The 26,021-nt window shown below is 40.1% G+C and overlaps 1 protein-coding gene across 1 annotated transcript in view; it reads left to right on the plus strand.

Annotated features, from left to right (window-relative positions):
- The first annotated feature begins 427 nt into the window (after positions 1-427).
- SYCP2L (synaptonemal complex protein 2 like) overlaps positions 428-26,021 on the plus strand; it is a 111,402-nt gene continuing 85,808 nt past the window's right edge. The window contains exons 1-8 of the mRNA XM_021697231.1: positions 428-505; positions 910-1,049; positions 1,219-1,378; positions 2,750-2,818; positions 4,495-4,632; positions 5,047-5,166; positions 9,302-9,406; positions 9,786-9,810. Coding sequence (XP_021552906.1) covers positions 428-505; positions 910-1,049; positions 1,219-1,378; positions 2,750-2,818; positions 4,495-4,632; positions 5,047-5,166; positions 9,302-9,406; positions 9,786-9,810 — 835 coding nt within the window. The remainder of the gene's footprint in view (positions 506-909; positions 1,050-1,218; positions 1,379-2,749; positions 2,819-4,494; positions 4,633-5,046; positions 5,167-9,301; positions 9,407-9,785; positions 9,811-26,021) is intronic.

Consider the following 26,021-nt stretch of genomic DNA (forward strand, 5'->3'; position numbering starts at 1 on the left):
TTCTGTAAAATCAAATGCACTTAAACTGTATTTTGATTATTGTTTGTTACTATCCTTCCATTTTTTTTCTGCACTAGTATTTTGATTGATTCAGAACACTTTGTTCTGTTGCAGACTAGTGCAGACTAGTAGACGCTGGGAGTGGAATTGCTCTGGATGCTTTCTATGTAAAGATCAAGCTTATTTTGGGGGGGGTGGGGAGGGAGAGGGTGTGTGTGCAGACTAGACTGGGCTTGAAACACACTTTCCACTTTCTCAGGCTAACAAGCCTGAGATCAACTATTTTGATCTTCATTACTATTTTGATATCCTAAAAGCTCATTAATTCAAAAGCAAAGGAAGAAGGCTTTGCATTTGCTAGGCTTAGATGAAAATCAGGAAATTAATGTAAGTATATTTACATCGTATTGGCCAGGAAACAGACATCATGGTCTTTGAAATAAGTATCATTTTGAATGGACCGCAGGTGTATGCGCTGACCTTGGCTGATCTAGCAGAGATTCTGGTTCTGTTGGGTCTTGCTTTGATGTAAACAGGTATCTTCTGTAAATGTCTTGACATGAAATAGCCATAGTCTGTAATCATAACACAAATTGATTTTTACACAAGGAAAGTTTAGATCTGAGGGGTCGTTTTGTTTGTTTTTAAGAAAACGCCAGTCCAATTTATTTTTGCCACTGTGTTCACATAAACAGGCTACTTAGCGGCGGAAACCTGGCCCTTAGTACACACTCTAGTTGGGTTAAAAGAAGTAGGTAGAAAACAAGCAGAGTGGATGAAATTATTTGTTTGCTTCCCCCCGCCCCCGTTTTGTTTGGTTTTGTTTTTGACTGAGTACACCAGGTTAATGAAACAAGCAAACAAACAAAAAAACCTTTTGTGAATTCAGGAATATTCTCACAATTTCAGGTACATATCTGCTTCCTAGGGGAAAATCCAGTTTTAGTCTATATCAATATCAATAGACCAAAGACCGCTCACCCAGCTGTTAAAGGTGGAGAGAAAACTTCCGGCTTCCGCAAAGGTCGTATCTATCAGTTTCGAATTCCGCAAATAAAGAATGTTTACATGACGTTGTTCACAGACTGAGAAATCGCTTTAAGCTGTGCGTGCGTGCGTGCGCCCAGGTGGCCTGACCAGGATTGCTAATTACCTGCAAGGGTATCTTGCGTCTCATATAGGGGTTTAGTAAAATTCAGGTGCGGATTAATTGATTAGCGTTCCGGGCGAGGATTGGAACTCAAAAGCCGCGGGGCTACCCCGGCCCTCGTCGCAGCGCAGCGCAGCCCGCCCGGGTTTCCCGCAGCAGAACTGCAGGAGGCGGAACGCTGCGCGCTTCCGAGGCGCGCTTTGGGCCGGGAGCCTCGGGATGCAGGCGGTGAGTGAGCCTGGGAGGGTTTAGTCCGGGGCCTTTCTCCGCGGTTCGAGGGGGGCCCAAGGGCGCGTGCTCCGTCGGGCTCTGGGTGCAGACGCTGGTGTGTTCCCCCAGAGACGCGGCACCTGCTACCATGCCCTGACGCCGGGGGTGGGGGTGTGGGGGGGGGGGGGGGGGGGGAGAGCGTGTTGGGGGGGGCCTCTTGAACCCTTCAACCTCTTTAGGTTTGCTTGGAGTTTATTGGGAGCTTTCAGTGAGGCAACCAGGCAGGATAGAAGCTTCTGATCCCTTGCTCAGAGAAGAGGAAACTGGAGAATTAATGTTTAGAAGGCAATGAGATCGTTCTCGATTTGCTCCGGATGTTTTCCCAGCCCCTGTTGCTGCGTAGACCTTGCAGTGACATTAACCCATCTGGGCCTCAGACCTACGGTCCCAAGTGCAGGGACTTGGGCAGCTTGCACTGTAGATAAAGGTCCCTAAAACGCCCGCGGCCCCGGATTTGGGGGTGGATTAGTACTGCCAGTGCTTCCTCTTCTCAACATTCGTTTAACCCAAATCACTGCTGGTGAAAAAAATAGATAAACAAGCTTGGATTTGGGTCTTTGAATTCACCCAACTTTTCATATTTCTAAATAATCATGATAATGTATCATATGCTGACATTCAAAGATCTTGGTCAAGTACATATAGAAGTAAGACTGTGAGCCCAAGCTAGATTTTTAAAAAACCTCTCTAGAAGATATTTGAAGTCTATTTTTTGGTGTATTGTACTTTTAAATAATTGTTGGGATGAAGTGAGCAGATGAAATGCTGTTGTTTAATGTAGCGTAATGTGTTGTGAAAACCAAGGTGGCAGACCCAGGGATTACTCTTGAGGAAAAGGTGTAACAATCCACTACTAAATGTCTTGTGAATTCTCTTGTGGTGGTTGTTAATATTTGATCCTTGAAGCTGCGGTAGAAGTCCCAGAGGAGTATTTAAAACTCACCAAAGTCAGAAACCTAAAGCTCAATCTCATGACTGGGCTTGAAACACACTTTCCAAAATTTCATTTTACAAACTCTCATTCTAAAAATGGTTCATTAATCCAAAGCCTTCTATTTTATAGTTGTCACTATAGAGTTTGTCTATTTTGTCTGATTGCTGATTACACCAATGTTTGCTTTGCTTCTTGTAATCGTCTGTATTTGTCATAGTACTGAAGAAAGTTAGAAAAATTATTTCTAACTAGTATGTTACTTAGACCTATAATCAGCGGCATGAGCAAACAACGTTTTTGTTCAGGATGACAATATGAAGCTTCATTTCTTTTATTTTTAAAAGTTGAGATGCATTTCTTTGAGACCTTTTTTTAAACAATCTTTTTGTACACAGGAAGAGGAAGATCCTTTGCAGTCTGTTAAGGAAGACGCTGGGAGTGGAATTGCTCTGGATGCTTTCTATGTAAAGATCAAGCTTATTTTTGGGGGGTGGGGTGGGAGAGGGTGTGTGTGTGCCCTCTTTCTAGTTCTGTGTTTGCTGGGCTATCAGCACAATTGTTCCTCAGTTGCTCAAGCCAGAGGCAGAGAAATCTTTGCTCCTTCTCCTTCCCTAATCTCCTGCATTCAGTTTATCACCATGCCTTTGAGTATCCTACCAATATCTTAGTCTAAATTTTCTTGGGCCACGTACTATTTTAGGTAGACAGTATTGAACAAAACAGATACAATTCCTGACCACATGGATCTTACAGCCTGGTGCAGAGCCAAAGAAACAGGTTACCAACCAAAGGGAAGGAGTAGGAAGAAAAGGAAGAGGGTATCATCATGGAGAATTGCGAGCAGAGAGAGGCACTTGCCTTACTTGAGGTAGTCCTGGAAGACCAACCTAAAAAGGTGACATTGAAGCTGAGATCAGAGGATGATGAGGAGCCAGCCAGGTAGAAAGTGGAGGGAAGAAGCAGTCTAGGCATAGAACAGTCAGTGCAAAGGCCCTGAGGCAAGGCAGGATTTGATTTATGGGTTTTTAAAAAATTTTAATGTAATTTAACTTTGGTTTTTTGTTGTTGTTTTTAACTTATCAGTAGGGAAGTCAAAAGAAGTTGACAGATCAAATCATGCAGAGCCCTGAAGACCAAGGCAAAGGGTTTGGAATTATTCTGAATGCAGGGAAGCCAAGTGGAGTTTTAAGCAGGCAGAGGCCTGAGCTTCTGAGTCAGAGAATCTGAGTGTAAATCTCACCTGGGTGATCTCATGCAAGTACTTAACCTTTCCCAGCCTTGCTATTCTCCCCAGATAAAGAATCTGTCCTGTTAGGGTGGTGGTAAGGATCACATGAGAACATCTGTGGAACACTCAACACTCTTAGCACAAAAAGGTTCACTTAAAAATGTGCTAACTTAAAAATATTCTGTTCACGTGTTTAACTTCAAATGCTATCTTTCCATTTAAATCAGTACTAAGAATATGTGGAATTTGGAGCTGTATACAGTAAAATGCCTCATTAAAATAATATTTTATATTGGTAATTTAGCCTGTAGGAATGAACTGTATTTTTAAAAATGAAAAAAATCCTATCTTTTTAGTACAGATACTTAAGTGTCTGTTCAAATGTGTTTAGAAATAGGTCTTGGCTGATGTTCAGGTGGAAAAAATTTCATTTGTTATGACAATTTGCATACTTAGTCAACTATCTGTAATTGTGGAATTCATTTTCTTCCATTCTGATCATTTATGTTACTTATAATAGGTTTGCATTTTTTTAGTGTCTCAGAGTTTCTAACATTACTGAGGATAAAGTCTCTTCTCCAGATATCTGTACTTCAAGTGTAGTTCTCCCCAAGTCAGTGGCTCTCCAACTTAGCATACAAGAGAACCCCCTGAAGGCTACCCGCGGGCCCGCCCCGCCCAGTGTTTCTGATTCCCAATCAGTCCCCAGGTGATGCCCATGCTGCTGGTGGTCCACACACCACACTTTGCAAACTGTCTTAATCCAATAAGCTCAATCATTGGCTAAATGATCTGTTCAAGATGTAACTATTTATCCTCTATTAATTCCACACTGAATTATTGATGGTAGAAATATTACTATGAAGTAAATGTTCTTAGGGGAAAATAATCTGCAAACTATTAACTTTCCAGCTTCAATCACTTATTATTGATACATTCCATGATAAAGGATTTCAGAAAATAGAAGAATATTTTCAACAGAGAGCAAGCCACATTCCTCAAAAATACAATCATCTTGTATTCTCTCATCTTGACAGATCAATAAATAAGGCAAGTAAAGTTGTTTTGTTTTTGTGGGGAGAATACCAATGTGTAATTATTTGGAAGGTCCCACCCCCACCCCCAAGTTTTATTGACATCTAATTGACACACAGCTCTGTAACTTTAAGATGTACAGTATAGTGATTTGACTTACGTGTGTTATGAAATGATCACCACAATAAGTTAACATCCATCATCTCCTATAGACAAAAATAGAGAAAAGATTTCCTTGTGATGAAGGGCACCTGGCTGGATTAGGCAGAAAAGCAAGTGGTCGTGAGTTCGAGCCCCACATTGGGTATAGAGATTACTTAAACCAAAAAAAAAAAAAAAAAATTTTTTTCCTGTGATGAGAACTTTTAGGATCCACTCCCTTAATAACTTTCATTGTAAGGCTTTAACTTAGTGTGGTCTAATACCCAGGAACTGGAGAAAAAGGAGTTTCGGTATGTTTCGCTGTTGCTGAAATGTATTCAGCGATTCTTCATGGATGGCCTCAAAGAAGATGAACCTTTGCTAATTCAGCAGGGACTGATCCCAAAGATAAGTGTCTTGTTTTAATTTTGTATGGCTTTGGGTCATTTAAAGAACTGGAATGAAACTAGTTATCTAGTTTGATAGTTTCTTTTCCTTTGAAACCGAATTTGAAAAGAAATTGGTCATGATGCTTATTGCCTATATCAGTCAAAGATGAAGTTCAGGATAGGTTTCCTGGTATGTGCTGAGCACATTGGGAGTGTGCAGGAATGAATCAGACCTACCCTCTTCTCCCCTTGACAAGCCAATGCTGTAATCGCATGTTTTAATTATTTTAGTGAATTTAACTTGGGAATAGAGAATGAGTAGGGAATGAATATATTATATACCCCCTCCACCCTCCACAACCCCCACCAAAGGCTCTAAAACTCTTTTAATAGACATTAGTAACAAGATTGAATCTAGATAAATGATCAAATACTTCCCCTTGCCACCGCCCATTTTTTTTTCTTTACTTTTTTTAAAGTTTATTATCTTACGTTAGTCACCATACACTACATCATTAGTTTTTGATGTAGTGTTCCATGATTCATTGTTTGTGTATAACACCCAGTGCTCCATGTAATACATGCCCTCCTTAATACCCATCACCGGGCTAACCCATCCCACCACCCCCTCCCCTCTAAAAACCCCCAGTTTGTTTCTCAGAGTCCATAGTCTCTCATGGTTCATCTCTCCAATTTCCACCCCCTTCATTTTTCCCTTCCTACGATCTTCTTTTTTATTAACATATAATGAATTATTTGTTTCAGGAGTACAGGTCTGTGATTCAACAGTCTTACACAATTCACGGCGCTCACCATAGCACATACCCTCCCCAATGTCAATCACCCAGCCACCCCATCCCTCCCACGCCCCTCCACTCCAGCAACCCTCAGTTTGTTTCCTGAGATTAAGATTCTCTTATGGTTTGTCTCCCTCTCTGGTTTCATCGTGTTTCATATTTTTTTTTTTTTTTAAAGATTTTATTTATTTATTTGAGAGAGAGAGACTGAGAGAGAGATCACATGAGAGGGGGGAGGGTCGGGAGGGTCAGAGGGAGAAGCAGACTCCCTGCCAAGCAGGGAGCCCGATGCGGGACTCGATCCCGGGACTCCAGGATCATGACCTGAGCCGAAGGCAGTCGCTTAACCGACTGAGCCACCCAGGCGCCCCGTGTTTCATATTTTTCCTCCCTTCCCCTATGGTCCTCTCTCTTGGTTCTCAAATTCCTCCTGTCAGTGAAATCATATGATAATTGTTTTTCTCTGATTGACTAATTTCGCTTAGCATAATACACTCTAGTTCCATCTACATCATTGCAAATGGCAAGATTTCGGGTTTTTTGATGGCTGCATAACATTCCATTGTATGTATATGTATATGCATATATACACACATGCACATGCGCATATGGGTGCGCACGCTTGTGCGTGCATATATATATATATACACACACACATATATATATACCACATGTTCTTTATCCATTCATCTATTGATGGACATCTTGGCTCTTTCCATAGTTTGGCTATTGTGGACATTGCTGCTATAAACATTGGGGTGCATGTACCCCTTCAGATTTGTATCTTTGGGGTAAATACCTAGTAGTGCAATTGCTGGGTTGTAGGGTAGCTCTATTTTCAACTTTTTGAGGAACCTCCATACTGTTTTTCAGAGTGCACAGCCCATTTTTCCATTTTGAATCTCTCAGTTGAACCTGAAAACAAAGAGTAAAACATTTTTTGCTTATTCTAATTTATGCGGTTGTGACATTTTATCCTGTTAGGGGTTAGCCACAGGGTAATATTATGAGTGCCTTGACAATGGCATCTGAAAGCAAAGCAGAGTTTACGTAATCTCTTGTTATATACCTCTTTTCACAAGGAGATTTTCAGCCCTTAGATGCTGGATTTGTTGGTGAGGAGATGAGGGAAGATAGAGGGGCAGGAGAGTGATCTGGCTGGTTCTAAAATCTTTTTTTTCCCCCCACCCCCTGGACCCTAGTACCTGAAGTTTGTTAAGACCAGGTTGACTCAGGGAGATCTGTTTGTCCCCCTTTTTTTTTTTTTTTTTTTTTTTTACTGTAAAATGCCTCTAACTATGTGGCCCCTCTTGGGGGGTTGGGGAGACCAAATAAATACCAGGCTTTCCCTAACTCCTCTCAGGGACTTTAAAACCGTTTGCAGGGTGGGGGGTAGAGCTAAGGATTTTGCTTAGGCAAACTGTATATATTTCATTTTGCATCTAGTGGCACCTAACTCCCTCGTATACATATGCAGTTAATTAACAGGAAATCGGGAAGAGGAGGTAAAACCATTTCAAAGGAAATGGAACAGGATGTCCCAGGGGTAACTTGGAACCTTAAGCTGGTGATGGTGGTGGTGGTTTTGGGGGTGGGGGGGCCCCGAGATGAGTTGGGATCTGACCCAACCTGAATTTTCTATTTAGATTTTAAAATACCCTTCCAAGATTTAAAGGGTCAGATCCGATTTCCACCGGAGTTTTGAAATCAAATGGGAATTTCCATATTCCATTGGAATTCCAGTTGGTGATGGAAATTTCAGAACCAGAACTTAGGCACATTCTAAAGCATGTTCTGTTTCATGTAGGTTTTGGCCAAGAAAAATACTTTGATACTATCAAAGTGATGGGATACTAGATTCTATACTTCTAAAGTCAATCATTTTTGCAGGTCAACACAAAATGTACTGGGAACTTATTCTCCTCAGAGTAAGAATTTCCTATGGAAAGGAACGTATTTATAAGATCCTGGAGGATTAAGCAACTTGTCTTATAAGATATACATAATGAGTAGTACCTATTATATCTGTAAATAACTATTTTGTCTGGCTTCTGGTAATCACACAGCTGTGGGGACATGTAGGCTCATGGCACATAAGTAGGTCCAGAGAGTGACTTTCTAGTCCCAAGTCTTGATCAAATGTGGCATTGCCCTCACTCCTCTGTACCTATGCTCAATATATTTTGGTATGCTGAGAGGGGGGGATAGGATTTGGGGTGGTAAATAGAATAGTGACAAAAATTTACTTAAAAGCGTAAAATTCAGAGTATGAATATAGGAAGGGGGGGATATCACCTTAGCGGTGAGTTCCGTTGTGTAGAAGGATTTTTTTTTTTCCCCTTAGGCTGTTGGAGAATAGTTTGCCTCAGAAAGTGGATGATGCAATCTAGCACAAATCTTTGCCTCATTTGAGATCAAAGAAACATCACTTGGAACTTAATAGTGGCCCGCCACCCTTGCTGTGCATTAGAATCCCCTGGAGAGCTTTAACAAGCACTCTCTGGGTCCCACCACCAGAGATTGCTACATACTGAGTCTGTGATGGGTCCTGGGCGTCAGGGTGTTTCAAAGCTCCCCAGGTTTTCCTAATGTGCAGTCAAGGTTGCAAATAGATTGGTTTGTCCATGGTCCCCAGTGGGGTGCTTTGGGTTCTTGGCTCCAAAGTGGACCAAGTTTCCAAGGCTCACTCCTGTAAGCGTTTTTCATTACAAACTCCTCTTACTACATGGTCAATTGATAATTTCAAACTACGCATGCAGAATTTTTTTTCTTTTTATAAGCAAAAAATGGTCCAAAGATGGCCTTTGCTTTTTTGAATAAATGTTCTTGGAGGGTTTATATGAGTTTATTTTAAATCTTATCAATCCTAGCAACTTAATATGAATGTGGATATACGTTCCTACAGGAAAACAAATCTCCAATTAGCTGGAAGCTTTTGACAAAAGAAAGGCTTGAGACCTATATTGTACTAACATACTTCTGGAGCGCTTTCCAAATTCTGCATCTCCTTTGATTAGTTTGTTTTCTACAGCCTCCCAGATGACAAGAATTGTTGCAGTGTTGGGGAGGCTCATTTACTTCTTAATCTTTAATCACTAGCCCTTATATAGGACTTTCTGGCATCAATCCTGGCCAACTCTTGCTGGTATCTGAGAACTTATTAGTACAACTTTATAGCAGTAGGACTTCATTCTGGAGAGTTCTAGATGGAGGCCTTAGAGCTAGGTCTAATTGAAATGTTATAGAAACCAGTCTTTAAAAATATTTTGCTCTGGTAAAAGATTTATGAAACTTTATCGAATAAGCAGTTGTTATATGGTCATAGAATTTTCCATCAGTGTTTTTTCTCTTATGTACATGGTTTCCTGGTTTGGAAAAACAACAGAATTTCTGACCATGGCAGATCTAGCGTCCGACACATCCCTGACTGATGTTACAGAAGACTTCTTTGACACAGCCTTGGTAAGGATGAGGGTGGATGCTTCACTGAACAGATACCATTGATTATTTGTAGGAATCTTCAAGTTATTTATAAAACTTATGTTTTCTAAGATGTGGGTTTTACCAAGACTCATTTTATTAGAACATTATATGAAGTAGAAACCTTATCTAACCAATGCTATAGAAAAATGAAGTGGTTTATTTTCATGCATACGTCATTCAACTGTTTAAGGGCGATAAGCTGATTTTAATAGTGACTGAAGGTCAAATAGGATTTCTCAGTTTTTTTCTACTAAGGAAAGTCGACTCCTGCCTGTTAGAGAACTATCAGCACTAATGAATTAATGTTAGAGTTGATAATGGTTTTTAAAAATAATACAAGCTTTACTTTTTCTTCTAGATTATTTCCAGGAGTAGTAGTAAAGGTAAGTATATTATTTACCACTAATTGACTATTTACTCTTCATTAGAATATTCTGATATACATATTTATCTAAATGACATATAAAAGTAAAACAGGTTTCAGTATTTGGCTTTATTCACCATCTCAGGGTAGTCCTATGGCAGCGTAGAGATTTTGTTGTAAAGTATGTCTTGGTTTGCCTGAGGTCCATTTTATTTGCTGAAATGTATTCAGCGATTCTTCATGGATGGCCTCAAAGAAGATGAACCTTTGCTAATTCAGCAGGGACTGATCCCAAAGATAAGTGTCTTATTTTAATTTTGTATGGCTTTGGGTCATTTAAAGAACTGGAATGAAACTAGTTATCTAGTTTGATTTTTAATGAGGGACGCCTGGGTGGCTCAGTTGGTTAAGCGTCTGCCTTGGGCTCAGATCATGATCCCAGGGTCCCTGGAATTGATTTCCACATGGGGCCCCCTGCTCAGCATGCGCTCTCCCACTCCCCCCTGCTTGTGAGCACTCTGTCAAAGTCTTAGAAAAATATTTTTAATATATGTACAGTTGACCTATAGTTTCAGGTGTACAACATAGCGATTTGACAATTATGTACATCCCTTAATGCTCTCTACGATGAGTGTAGCCGCTCTGTCATCACAGACCATTACTGCAGTATGGTTTATATCCTCCAGTCTGAGAAGGCACTCAGAGACCAAAAACAAAGCAAGCACTCCCTACTGTTTACACAGTTTTATTCGGGATAACTTACTGATGGGGGTGGACGGTGGGATCGGGCAGACAAAGGATCCCTGAGCTATGCAGCTATTCGCCACCAAGTCCGGACCTTAATCCCCAGCCTGTATAGAGTGAGGGGCATGGTGGTGAGGTCTCAGGCTAGTTACCTCAAGTGGTGCCATCTGTTTGCCAGAGGATCTGTACTAGTTCTCTGCAGCGGGGCCTTCTGTGCGTTACTTCAGGGATGGTCAGAACGAGACTGTGCGCATTCCAGCCAGGACACAGCTTATCCTCCATGGGGCAGGGAGAAGGGGCCCCGAGGCAGCTCATTGTGTGGATAGGAACAAGACAGCAAGACGGAAGGCCAAGATGCTGTTACCATTGTCAGCACTCCCATAGTTGACTTCTCATCTCTGTGACTTGGGACAGGAACTTTGTAACTCTTGATCCTCTTTATCTCTTTTGCCCATCCCCCCACCCACCTCCCCTCTGGCAACCACCTTTGTTCTTTGCATTTAAGAATCTGGTGTTTTTGTGTTTTGTTGTTGTTGTTGCTGTTGTTCATTTATTTTGTTTTCTGGATTCCACGTAGAAGTGAAATCCTATGGTATTTCTGATGTATTTCACTTAACATAATACCCTCTAGGTCCATCCATGTCGTAAATGGCAAGATCTCACTTTTTTTTTTAATGTTTGAGTTCTATTCCCTAGTATATACCGTATCTTCTTTATCCATTCATCTACTGATGGACCCTTGAGTTGCTTCCATTGCATGGCTGTTATAAATAATGCTGCTGTAAACATAGGGGTGCATATATCTTTTCAAATTAGTGTTTTCATTTGCTTTGAGTAAATACCTAGTAGGGAAATGACCAGATCATGTGGTATTTGCAATTCTTTGAGGAACCTCCATACTGTTCTCCAGAGTGGCTGTACCAGTTTGCATTCCCACCAACCGTGCACAAGGGTTCCTTTTTCTCCACATCCTCCCCAACATCCACCTTGTATATTCCCGCATCCTTTGTTGTAGATTGACTAGATGAGTGGGAGTTTATCCCTGGGCTGTCTTTTCTTCTTTGCACCATGCATCTATTTTTGTGCTAGTACCATACTGCTTTGATTACTGTAGCTTTGTAATATGGTTTGAAATCTGGAAGCATGATCTCTCCGTCTTCTTAAGATTGCTTTGGCTATTTGGTATCTTTTTTTTGTTGTTGTTGTTGTTCCATACAAACTTTAAGATGTATTTTTCATAGAACTAGAACAAATACATTGGTATTTTGCTAGGAATTGCATTGAATTTGTAGATTGCTTTGGGTAGTACGGCCATTTAAACAATATTCTTCCAGTCCATGAGCACAGTATATCCATTTATTTGTGTCTTCAGTTTTTTTTTTTTTTCCCCCCCATTAATATCTTACTGTCCTTAGAGTACAGGTCTATCATCTCCTTGGTTAAATTTATTCCTAAGTGTTTTAATGCAGTTATAAATGGGATTATTTTCTTAATTTGTCTGTTAGCTCATTATTAGTGTATAGAAACACAACAGACGTCTACGTATTTTTTTGTAGCCTGAAAATATGTGAATTTGTTTTTTTCAGCTTTTCTGCCCTTCTTAAAAAAAAAAAAACTTAATTCCAGTATAGTTAACATACAGTGTTATATTAGTTTTTGGTGTACAATATAGTGATTCAACAATTCTTTACATGATTCAGTGCTCCATAAGTATACTCGTAATCCCCTTCACCCATTTCACCCATCCCCCTGCCCACCTACCCTGTTCTCTGCAGTTAAGAGTTTTTTTTAGTTTGTCTTTTTTTTCCTTTGTTTTCTTAAATTCCACATAGGAGTGAGATGATATGGTATTTGTCTTCCTATGACTGGCTTTGGATTATTTCTTGGGTGTTGAGTTGTATAAGTTCTTTATATATTTTGGACACTAACCCTTTACTGAATATGTCATTTGCAGGTATCTTCCATTCAGTAGGTTGTCTTTTAGTTTCATTGGTTGTTTCCTTCACTGTGCAGAAGCTTTTTATGTTGATGAAGTCCCAGTAGTTTATTTTTGCTTTTGTTTCCCTTGCCTCAGGAGAACTATCTAGAAAAATGTTATGGCTGATGTCGGAGGCCTTACCACCTATGCTCTTTTCCAGGGTTTTTATCATTACAGATCTCCTATTTAGGTCTTGAATCCATCTTATTTTTGTGTATGGTGAAACAAAGTCATTACATGTAGCTGTCCAGTTTTCCTAGCACTATGTGTTGAAAAGACTAGACTATCTTTTTCCCATTGCATAGTCTTGCCTCCTTTGTCAAAGATTAACCATATGATCGTGGGTTTGTTTGTAGACTTTCTACTCTGTTCTATTGATCTGTGTGTCTATTTTTGTGCCAGTACCTACTGTTTTGTTTGTTACAGTTTTGTAGTATAACTTAAACTGGAATTGTGATGCCTCTAGCTTTTTCAAGATGGCTTTGGCGATTTGGGATCTCATGTAGTTCAATACAAATTTTAGAATTGTTCTAGTTCTGTGAAAAATGCTGTTGGTATTTTGATAAGGATTGCAGAAATCTGTAGATTGCCTTGGGTACTATGGACATTTTAGGAGTCTTCCAATCTATGAGCATTGGAATACCTTTCCATATGTTCTTGTCCTCTTCAATTTCTTTCATCAGTGTCTTTTAGTTTTCAGAGTATGGGTCTTTCACCACTTAAGTTTAGTCCTAAGTATTTTGTTTGGGGCAATTGTCAATAGGATTGTTAATGTTTCTTTTTTGTTGCTTCATTATTATATAGAAATGTATGGATTTCTGTACTTTTTTTTTTTTTTTTTTTTTTTGGTATTCTGCAACTTTACTGAGTTGATTTATCAGTTCTAGTTTTTTGGTGGAGTCTTCAGAGTTTTCTATATAGAGTATTGTCATCTGCAAATACTGTGTTTTAGTTCTCCCTTTCCAATTTGGATGCCTTTTATTTTTTTTATGTTGTCTAATTGCTGTGGCTAGGATTCCCGTACTGTGTTAAATAAAAGGTGAAAGTGGGCATCCTTGTCTTTTTCCTGAGCTTAGGGGAAAAGCTCTGTTTTCCCCCATTGAGTATGATGTTAGCTGTGGGTGTTTCATAAAAGGCCTTTATTATGTTGAGGTGTTTTCCCTCTAAACCTACTTTCTGGAGGTTTTTTTTTTTTTTATATCATGAATGGATGTTGTACTTTGTCAAATGCTTTTTCTACATCTATTAAAATGTTTTTATTTCCCATTTATTTGTAAAAGAGTGAACCACCCTTTTATTCCAGGAATAAAGCTCACTTGATCACGGTGAGTGACTTTTTTTTTTTTTTAAATGTATTATTGCTTTCTCTTTGCTAATATTGTTTTGAAGATTTTTGTGTCCATGTTCATGAGATAATTGGCTTGTTTACACTTGTGGGTGTATGTGGTATCTTTATCTGGTTTTGGTATCAGGGGAATGTTGGCCTCCTAGAATGAACTTGGAAGTTTTCCTTCCTCTTCTGTTATTTGGAATAGTTTGAGAAGAATAGGTGTAAACACTTCTTTTTTTTTTTTCCCCCTCCTTTTTAGCGTGAGTCGGGGGAGGGGGGTTGGGAGGAGAGACAGGGGAGAGAGATAATCTTAAGCTCTACGCCCAGTGCAGAGCCCATCACCAGGCTTGATCTCAGGACCCTGAGATCATGACCTGAGCTAAATCGAGTCCGATGCTTAACCACCTGACCAGGCGCCCCAGTATTAACTCTTCTTTAAGTGTCTGGTAGATTCTCCTGTGAGGCCATCTGGTCGTGGAAATTTGGTTTTTTGGGGGGAATTTTTTTTTGATCACTGCTTCAATTTCATTGCTGGTAATTGGTCTGTTCAAATTTTGTATTTCTTCCCAATTCAGTTTTGGAAGGTTAGGTTTTTAGGAATTATATATTTCTTCCAGGTTGTTCAGTTTGTTGGCATATTTTTTTAAATAATCTCTTACCATTGTTTGTATTTCTGTGCTGTTTATTTCACTTGTGATTTTGTTTGGGTTTTTGTTGCTGTTATTGTTTGTGAGTTTAGCTAGAGGTTTATCAATTTTGTTGATCTCTTCAAAGAACCAGCTCTTGGTTTCATTGATCTGCCCTATTTTTTAGTTTCCATTTTATTTCTGCTCTAATATTTATTCTTTACTTCTGCTGGTTTTAGGTTTGTTTTGGGTTTTTTCCTTAGCTCCTTTAGATATAAGGTTATGTCTGAGATTTTTCTTCTTGAGGTAGGCCTGTATTGCTATAAACTTCTCTCTTAGAACAGCTTTTGCTGCATCCCAAAGATTTTGGACCATTATGTCTTCATTTTCATTTGTCTTTATTTCTTTGATTTATTGGTTGACTCATTCATTGTTCAGTAGCATGTTGTTTAACCTCCATGTATTTGTGCTCTTTACAGATTTTTTTTTCTTGTGGCCAATTTCTAGTTCAGATAAGGTGCATGGTAGGATTTTAGTCTCTTCGAATTTGTTGAGGATTGTTTTGTGGCCTAATATGTGATCTATTCTGGAGAATGTCCTGTGTGCATTAAAGAATACATATTCTACTGTTTTAGGATAGAATGTTCTTTTTTTCTTAAGATTTTGTCAGAGAGCACAAGCAGGGGGGAGTGGCAGGCAGAGGGAGAAGCAGGCTCCCTGCTGAGCAAGGAGCCCAATGCACAACTTGACCCCAGGACCTGGATATCATGACCTGAGCCAAAGGCAGATGCTTAACCAACTGAGCCACCGAAGCGTTCCAGGATAGAATGTTCTGAATATATCCGTTAAGTCTCTCTGGTCCAGTGTGTCATTCAAAGCCACTATTTTCTTGTTTTTTCTGTTTTGATGATCTGTCCATTGATGTAAGTGGGCTGTTAAGTCCCCTGCTATTGTATTATTGATTACTTCCCTTATGCTTGTTATTAACTGACTTATGTATTTGGGTTATACCATGTCGGGTGTATAAATATTTACAATTGTTATATTGTTGGATAGTTTCTTTTATATAGTGTCCTTTTTGGTTTCTTATTAGCTTTTGTTTTAAAGTTTTTCCTATATAAGTATTGCTAGCCCATCTTTTTACATCTATTTGCATGATAAATATTTCTCCATCCCCTCACTTTCAATCTGCAGGTGTCTTTAGGTCTGAAATGAGTGTCTTGTCGGCAGCATATAGATGGGTCTTGTTTTTTTTATCCATTCCATCACCCTGTGTCTTTTCATTGAATATAAATGGACTAGACAGTCCAAAGTAATTATTGATAGGTATGTATTTATTCCTATTTTGTTACTTGTTATGGTGATTTCTATGGTTTTTCTGTGTTCTTTCTTGCTCTCTTCTCTCACAATTAGTTGTCTTTAGTGATATGTCAAAACTAGAAAGGAATCTAAGTATATTTATTACTAGGTTTTTTTTTTTTTTTTTTTTTTTTTAAAGATTTTATTTATTTATTTGAGACAGAGAGAATAAGAGAGACAGAGAGCACATGAGAGGGGATAGGGTCAGAGGACGAAGCAGACTCCCCGCCGAGCAGGGAGCCCGATGCGGGACTCGATCCAGGGACTCCAGGATCATGACCTGAGCCGAAGGCAGTCGCTTAACCAACTGAGCCACCCAGGCGCCCTATTACTAGGTTTTGATTTGTGGTTTCCATTAGGTTTGTATATAACATCTTCTGCATACAATGGTCTATTTTAAGTTGATGGTCACTTAAGTTTGAACCCATTCTTTATTTCTTTCCTCCCACCCCTGCTATGTCCTATTTTACATCCTTTTGTGAATCCCTTGACTGATTTTTAAATTTTTTTATTGTTAATCACCATACATTACATCATTAGTTTTTGTTGTAGTGTTCCATGATTCATTATTTGTGTATAACACCCAGTGCTCCATGCAGAACGTGCCCTCTTTAATACCCATCACCAGGCTAACCCATCCTGCCACCCCCCTCCCCTCTAGAACCCCCAGTTTGTTTTTGAGTCTGTTGTCTCTCACGGTTTGTCTCCCCCTCTGATTTCCACCCTCCTTCATTCTTACCCTCCTGCTATCTTCTTTTTTTTTTCTCTTAACATATATTGTAGTATTTGTTTCAGAAGTACAGATCTGTGATTCAACAGTCTTGCAAAATTCACAGTGCTCACCATAGCACATACCCTCCCCAATGTCTATCACCCAGCCACCCATACCTCCCACCCCCCACCACTCCAGCAACCCTCAGTTTGTTTCCTGAGATTAAGAATTCCTCATATCAGTGAGGTCATATGATACATGTCTTTCTCTGATTGACTTATTTTGCTCAGCATAATACCCTCCAGTTCCATGCCAGTCGTTGCAAATGGCAAAAGCTCATTCCTTTTGATGGCTGCACAATATTCCATTGTATATATATACCACATCTTTATCCATTCATCTGTCGATGGACATCTTGGCTCTTTCCACAGTTTGGCTATTGTGGACATTGCCGCTATAAACATCGGGGTGCACGTACCCCTTCGGATCCCTACATTTGTATCTTTGGAGTAAGTACCCAGTAGTGCAATTGCTGGGTCATAGGGTAGCTCTATTTTCAACTTTTTGAGGAACCTCCATACTGTTTTCCAGAGTGGCTGCACCAGCTTGCATTCCCACCAACAGTGTAGGAGGGTTCCCTTTTCTCCGCATCCCCGCCAACATCTGTCATTTCCTGACTTGTTAATTTTAGCCATTCTGACTGGTGTGAGGTGATATCTCATTGAGGTTTTGATTTGTATTTCCCTGATGCCGAGTGATGTTGAGCACTTTTTCATGTGTCTGTTGGCCATTTGGATGTCGTCTTTGGAAAAATGTCTGCTCATGTCTTTTGCCCATTTCTTGATTGGATCATTTGTTCTTTGGGTGTTGAGTTTAAGAAGTTCCTTATAGATTTTGGATACTAGCCCTTTATCTGATATGTCATTTGCAAATATCTTCTCCCATTCTGTCGGTTGTCTTTTGGTTTTGTTGACTGTTTCCTTTGCTTTGCAAAAGCTTTTTATCTTGATGAAGTCCCAATAGTTCGTTTTTGCCCTTCCTTCCCTTGCCTTTGGCAATGGTTCTAGGAAGAAGTTGCTTCAGCTGAGGTCAAAGAGGTTGCTGCCTGTGTTCTCCTTTAGGATTTTGATGGACTCCTGTCTCACATTGAGGTCTTTCAACCATTTGGAGTCCATTTTTCTGTATGGTGTAAGGAAATGGTCCAGTTTCATTCTTCATGTGGCTGTCCAATTTTCCCAACACCATTTGTTGAAGAGACTGTCTTTTTTCCATTGGACTTTCTTTCCTGCTTTATAAAAGATTAGTTGACCATGGAGTTGAGGGTCCATTTCTGGGCTCTCTATTCTGTTCCATTGATCTATGTGTCTGTTTTTGTGCCAGTACCATACTGTCTTGATGATGACAGCTTTATAATAGAGCTGGAGGTCCAGAATTGTGATGCTGCCAGCTTTGCTTTTTTTCAACATTCCTCTGGCTATTTGAAATAGGGTCTTTTCTGGTTCCATACAAATTTTAGGATTATTTGTTCCATTTCTTTGAAAAAAGTGGATGGTATTTTGATGGGGATTGCATTGAATGTGTAGATTGCTCTAGGTAGCATTGACATCTTCACAATATTTGTTCTTCCAATCCATGAGCATGGAACGTTTTTCCATTTCTTTGTGTCTTCCTCAATTTCTTTCATGAGTATTTTAGTTTTCTGAGTACAGATCCTTTGCCTCTTTGGTTAGGCTTATTCCTAGGTATCTTATGGTTTTGGGTGCAATTGTAAATGGAATTGACTACTTAATTTCTCTTTCTTCTGTCTTGTTGTTGGTGTATAGGAATGCCACTGACTTCTGTGCATTGATTTTTTTTTTTATATCCTGCCACTTTACTGAATTCCTGTATGAGTTCTAGCAGTTTTGGGGTGGAGTCTTTGGGGTTTTCCACATTAAAGTATCATATCATCTGCAAAGAGTGAGAGTTTGACTTCTTTGCTGATTTGGATGCCTTTGATTTCTTTTTGTTGTCTGATTGCTGTGGCTAGGACTTCTAATACTATGTTGAAGAGCATTGGTGATAGTGGACATCCCTGCTGTGTTCCTGACCTTAGGAGGAAAGCACTGTTTTTCCTTATTGAGAATATTTGTTGTGGGTTTTTCATAGATGGCTTTTATGATATTGAGGTACGTACCCTCTATCCCTATACTCTGAAGAGTTTTGATCAAGAAAGGATGCTGTACTTTGTCAAAAGCTTTTTCTGCATCTATTGAGAGGATCATATGATCCTTGTTCTTTTGTTAATGTATTGTATCACATTGATTTGCGGATTTTGAACCAACCTTGCAGCCCAGGGATAAATCTCTCTTGGTCGTGATGAATAATCCTTTTAATGTACTGTTGGATCCTATTGGCTAGTATTTTGGTGAAAATTTTTGCATCCATGTTCATCAAGGATATTGGTCTGTAATTCTCCTTTTTGATGGGGTCTTTGTCTGGTTTTGGGATCAAGGTAATGCTGGCCTCATAAAACGAGTTTGGAAGTTTTCCTTCCATTTCTAGTTTTTGGAACAGTTTCAGAAGAATAGGTATGAATTCTTTAAATGTTTGGTAGAATTCCCCTGGGAAGCCATCTGGCCCTGGGCTTTTGTTGGGAGATTTTTGATGACTGCTTCAATTTCCTTAGTGGTTATAGGTCTGTTCAGGTTTTCTGTTTCTTCCTGGTTCAGTTTTGGTAGTTGATACATCTCTAGGAATGCATCCATTTCTTCCAGGTTATCCAATTTGCTGGCATAGAGTTGCTGTATTTCTTTGGTGTTGTGATCTCTCCTCTTTCATTCATGATTTTGTTGATTTGGGTCATTTCTCTTTTCTTTTTGATAAGTCTGGCCAGGGGTTTATCAATCCTGTTAATTCTTTCAGAGAACCAGCTCCTAGTTTCATTGATGTGTTCTACTGTTCTTTTGGTTTTATTTCATTTATTTCTGCTCTGATCTTTATTCTCTTCTCCTGCTGGGTTTAGGCTTTATTTGCTGTTCTTTCTCCAGCTCCTTTAGGTGTAGGGTTAAGTTGTGTATTTGAGACCTTTCTTGTTTCTTGAGAAAGGCTTGTATTGCTATATACTTTCCTCTTAGGACTGCCTTTGCTGTATCCCAAAGATTTTGAACAGTTTGTTTTCATTTTCATTGGTTTCCTTGAATTTTAATTCTTCCTTAATTTCCTGGTTGACCCATTCATCCTTTAGTAGGATGCTCTTTAGCCTCCATGTATTTCAGTTCTTTCTGACTTTCCTCTTGTGATTGAGTTCTAGTTTTGTGGTCAGCATTGTGGTCTGAAAATATGCAGGGAATTATCCCAAACTTTTGGTACTGGTTGAGACCAGATTTGTGACCTAGGATGCGATCTATTCTGGAGAATGTTCCATGGGCACTAGAGGAGAATGTGTATTCTGTTGCTTTGGGATGGAATGTTCTGAATATGTCTGTGAAGTCCATTTGGTCCAGTGTGTCATTTAAAGCCTTTATTTCCTTGTTGATCTTTTGCTTAGACGATCTGTCCATTTCAGTGAGGGGGGCGTTAAAGTCCCCCACTACTATTGTATTGTTGTTGATGTGTTTCTTTGCTTTTATTATTAATTGGCTTATATAACTGGCTGCTCCCATGTTAGGGGCATAGATACTTACAATTGTTAGATCTTCTTGTTGGATAGACCCTTTAAGTAGGATATAGTGTCCTTCCTCCTCTCTTATTACAGTCTTTGGTTTAAAATCTAATTTGTCAGGGAGGGGGGAAAGATGGTGGAGGAGTAGAGGACCTATTTCAAATGGTCCCCAGAATTAAGCTGGATATTTACCAGACCACTCTGAGCACCCACAAAACCAGCCTGAGATGTAAGAAGATCTGGATCTCTACAAACAGAATACTGTAGGTGGGTTGGTTTTGAGGTACGAAGCAGGGAGCCGTGATTCCACGGGCAGATAGGATAAACGGCAGCAGGAGCTTGCCTGGCCATGGGGATCCTACACCGCCGGTGTGCGACAGCCTTGTGCGCTGTGGACGGGGCTCAGACTCGCAGACCAGTAGTGGCAGGGAAAGGACTCTAGGGCAGCCCCCAGGGCGGAAACCCAGAGCGGCGGGGTCACACCTGTGAACTGCAGCCCCCAGGGTGGAAACCCGGAGCGGCGGGGTCGCGTGTGCGAACTGGGAGTGGCTGGCGGTTTTAGAAGCACAAAGGGCAGGGCGCCTGGGTGGCTCAGTTGGCTGAGCGACTGCCTTCAGCTCGGATTGTGATCCTGGAGTCCCAGGATTGAGTCCCACATCAGGCTCCCTGCTCAGCGGGGAGTCTGCTTCTCCCTCTGACCCTCCTCCCTCTCATGCTCTCTGTCTCTCATTCTCTCTCTCACAAATAAATAAAATCTTAAAAAAAAAAAAAACCACAAAGGGCAGAGACGTGCCCCTACCTAGAGGCAGGACTGGGAGCACTGTGGAGGGGCACACAACCCAGGACACTGCAGTTTATAGCAGCAGGGACAGAAACGGAGACTGTTGCCTGGAGAGCTCACTGAAGAACAGACTGCGATCTCTGTGCTCTGAGGCAGAGGGTTGGAAACAGTTTCTTATGCTCTGACTCGCGGAAGAGATGTGGAAAGCTGCCAGAGAACAAAAGCCCCCAACCTGATTTCCGCTGAGCCCATCCCCCGCCACAGGGGGGCAGGGCAACTCCACCCAAACAGGGTTGCCTGAGTAACAGCGCGGCAGGCCCCTCCCGCAAAAGACAGGCTGGGAAAACAAGAGGTCAGCAACCCTAAGGTCCCAAGAAAACAGGTGCATCTTGCTTGGGTTCTGGTCAGTAATTTGGACTCTATACATTCCCTCAAACACCCATCAACAGAATGACTAGGAGGAGGAGCCCCCAAAATAGAAAAGACTCAGAGATTATGACTTATGCTGCAGATTTACAAATGGATGCAGCTATAACCAAGATGTCGGAGATGGAATTCAGGCTAGCAATTGTGAAGACAATAGCAAGAATGGAGAAATCAATTAATGGCAACATAGAGTCTCTAAGGGCAGAAATGAATGCTGAATTGGCAGAACTTAAAAATGCTATCAATGAGATCCAATCCAATCTAGATAATCTAACAGCTAGGGTAACTGAGACAGAAGAGAGAATAAGCCATCTGGAAGACAATTTAATAGATAAAAAGGGAAAAGAGGAAGCCAGGGAAAAACAACTCAGAATCCATGAAAATAGAATCAGAGAAATAAGTGACACCATGAAGCATTCCAATGTCAGAATAATTGGAATCCCGGAGGCAGTGGAGAGAGAGAGAGAGGACTAGAAGATGTATTTGAGCAAATCGTAGCTGAGAACTTCCCTAATCTGGGGAATGAAACAAACATTCGAGTCCTAGAGGCAGAGAGGACCCCTCCCAAGATCAAGGAGAACAGGCCAACACCCTGGCATGTAATAGTAAAACTTGCAAATCTTAGAACCAAGGAAATCATCTTAAGGGCAGTTAGGGGGAAGAGCTTCCTTACGTACAGAGGGAGGAACATCAGAATAACGTCAGACCTATCCACAGAGACCTGGCAAGCCATATTCAGGGTACTAAACGAGAAGAACATGCAGCCAAGAATACTTTATCTGGCAAGGCTTTCATTTAGAATGGATGGAGAGATGCAGAGCTTCCATGACTGGCAGAAACTGAAAGAATATGTGACCACTAAGCCGGCCCTGAAAGAAATATTAAGGGGGAGGTTTCTATAAAAGGAGAAAGACCCCAAGAGTGATATACAACAGAAATTTACAGGGACAATCTATAAAAACAACGTCTTCACAGGCAACATGATGACAATGAATTCATATCTTTCGATAATCACTCTCAACGTGAATGGCCTAAACGCTCCCATAAAATGGTACAGGGTTGCAGATTGGATAAAAAGACAGGACCCATCCACATGCTGTCTACAAGAGACTCATTTTGAACCTAAAGATACATCCAGACTGAAAGTGACGGGATGGAGATCCATCTTCCATGCCAACGGACCTCAAAAGAAAGCTGGGGTAGTAATTCTTATATCAGACAAATTAGATTTTAAACTAAAGTCTGTAATAAGAGACACAGAAGGACACTATATCATTCTTAAAGGGTCCATCCAACAAGAAGATCTAACAATTGTAAATATCTATGCCCCCAACATGGGAGCAGCCATCTACATAAGCCAACTGTTAACCAAAATAGAGTCCTATTGATAACAATACGTTAATTGTAGGAGACCTCAATACTCCACTCTCAGCAATGGACAGATCATCTAAGCAGAAAATCAACAAGGAAACAAGAGCTTTGAATGATACATTGGACCAGATGGACCTCATAGATATATACAGAACATTCCACCCTAAAACAACAGAATACTCATTCTTCTCAAGCGCACGTGGAACTTTCCCCAGAATAGACCATATACTGGGTCACAAATCAGGTCTCAACTGATACCAAAAGATTGAGATTATTCCCTGCATATTCTCAGACCACAATGCTTTAAAACTGGAACTCAATCACAAGAAAAAAATTGGCAGAAATTCAAACACTTGGAAGCTAAAGACCACTCTGCTCAAGAATGTTTGGGTCAACCAGGAAATCAAAGAAGAACTTAAACAATTCATGGAAACAAATGACAAAACACATTGTCCAAAACCTATGGGATACTGCAAAGGCGGTCCTAAGCGGGAAATACATAGCCATCCAAGCCTCACTCAAAAAAATGGAAAAATCCCAAATTCACCAATAACTCTACACCTTAAAGAACTACAGAAAAAGCAACAAACAATGCCTAAAGCACGCACTAGAAGAGAGATAATTAAAATTAGAGAAGAAATCAATGAATTAGAAACCAGAAACACCGTAGATCAGATCAACGAAACTAGAAGTTGGTTCTTTGAAAGAATTAATAAGATCGATAAACCACTGGCCAGACTTATCCAAAAGAAAAGAGAAAGGACCCAAATTAATAAAATTATGAATAAAAGGGGAGAGATCATGACTAACACCAAGGAAATAGAAACAATTATTAGAAATTATTAACAGCTATATGCCAATAAACTGAGCAATCTGGATGAAATGGAGGCCTTCCTGGAAACCTATAAGCTGCCAAGACTGAAACAGGAAGAAATTGACAACCTGAATAGGCCAATAACCAGTAAAGAGATTGAAGTAGTGATCAAAAACCTCCCAAAAAACAAGAGTCCAGGGCCTGATGGATTCCCTGGGGAATTCTACCAAACATTCAAAGAAGAAATACCTATTCTACTGAAGCTGTTTCAAAAAACAGAAACAGAAGGAAAACTTCCAAACTCATTCTATGAGGCCAGCATTACGTTAATCCCCAAACCAGGCAAAGACCCCATCAAAAAGGAGAATTTCAGGCTGATATCCCTGATGAATATGGATTCCAAAATCCTCAACAAAATCCTAACTAATAGGATCCAACAATACATTAAAAAGATCATTGACCACGACTAAGTGAGATTTATCCCCGGGATGCAAGGGTGGTTCAACATTCGCAAATCAATCAATGTGATAGAACACATTAATAAGAGGAGGGAGAAGAACTATATGGTGCTCTCAATTGATGTAGAAAAAGCATTTGACAAAATACAACATCCTTTCCTGATTAAAACTCTCCAGAGCATAGGGATAGAGGGAACATTCCTCAAGTTCTTAAAATCCATCTATGAAAAACCCACAGCGAATATCATCCTCAATGGGGAAAAGCTGAGAACCTTTCCCTTAAGATCAGGAACAGGTCAAGGATGCCCACTCTCACCACTATTGTTCAACATAGTACTAGAAGTCCTAGCAACAGCAATCAGACAACAAAAAGAAATAAAAGGTATTCAAATTGGCAAAGAAGAAGTCAAACTCTGTCTTTTCGCAGATGACATACTTTATGTGGAAAACCCCAAAGACTCCACCCCCAAACTACTAGAACTCCTCCAGCAATTCAGTAATGTGGCAGGATACAAAATCAATGCACAGAAATCAGTTGCTTTTTTATACACTAACAATGCAACTGTAGAAAGAGAAATTAGAGAAATGATTCCATTTGAAATAGCACCAAAAACCATAAGATACCTTGGAATAAACCTAACCAAAGAGGTAAAGGATCTATACTGTAGGAACTACAAAACACTCATGAAAGAAATGAAGAAGACACAAAAAGATGGAAAAATATTCCATGCTCATGGATTGGAAGAATAAACATTGTTAAAATGTCTATGCTACCCAGAGCAATCTATATCTTCAATGCCATCCCGATCAAAATTCCAATGACATTTTTCAAAGTGCTGGAACAAACAATCCTAAAATTTGTATGGAATCAGAAAAGACCCCAAATCGCCAAGGAAATGTTGAAAAAAAAAAAAAAAAACAAAGCTGGGGGCATCACCACGTTGCCCGATTTCAAGCTATATTACAGAGGTGTGATCACCAAGACAGCATGGTACTGGCACAAAAACAGACATACAGACCAATGGAACAGAATAGAGAACCCAGGTATGGACCCTCAACTCTATGGTCAAATAATCTTTGACAAAGCAGGAAAAAACATGCAATGGAAAAAAGACAGTCTCTTCAATAAATGGTGCTGGCAAAATTGGACAGCCACATGCAGAAGAATGAAACTCAACCATTCTCTTACACTATACAGAAAGATAAACTCAAAGTGGATGAAAGACCTCAATGTGAGACAGGAATCCATCAAAATCCTAGAGGTGAACATAGGCAGTAACCTCTTTGACATCGGCCACAGCAACTTCTTTCAAGGTACATCTCCAAAAGCTAGTGAAACAAAAGCAAAAATGAACTTTTGGGACTTCATCAAGATAAAAAGCTTCTGCACAGCAAAGGAAACAGTCAACAAAGAGGCAACCCATAGAATGGGAGAAGATATTTGCAAATGACACTACAGATAAAGGGCTGGTATCCAAGATCTATAAAGAACTTCTCAAACTCAACACCCAAAAAACAATCAAGTCAAAAAGTGGGCAGAAGATATGAAAAGACACTTTTCTGAAGAAGATCTACAAATGGCTAACAGACACATGAAAAAAATGTTCATCATCATTAGCCATCAGGGAAATCCAAATCAAAAGCACATTGAGATACCACCTTACACCAGTTAGAATGGCAAAAATTGACAAGGCAAGAAACAACAAATGTTGGGGAGGTTGTGGAGAAAGGGGAACCCTCTTACACTGTTGGTGAGAATGCAAGTTGGTACAGCCACTTTGGAAAACAGTGTGGAGTTTCCTCAAAAATGTAAAAATAGAGCTACCCTATGACCCACCAATTGCACTCCTTGGTATTTACCCCAAAGACACAGATGTAGTGAAAAGAAGAGCCATATGCACCCCAAAGTTCATAGCAGCAATGTCTGCAATAGCCAAACTGTGGAAAGAGCCGAGATGCCCTTCAGCAGATGAATGGATAAAGAAGAT

Source organism: Neomonachus schauinslandi, chromosome 8 (assembly GCF_002201575.2).
Source record: "Neomonachus schauinslandi chromosome 8, ASM220157v2, whole genome shotgun sequence".
Lineage (NCBI taxonomy): Eukaryota > Metazoa > Chordata > Mammalia > Carnivora > Phocidae > Neomonachus > Neomonachus schauinslandi.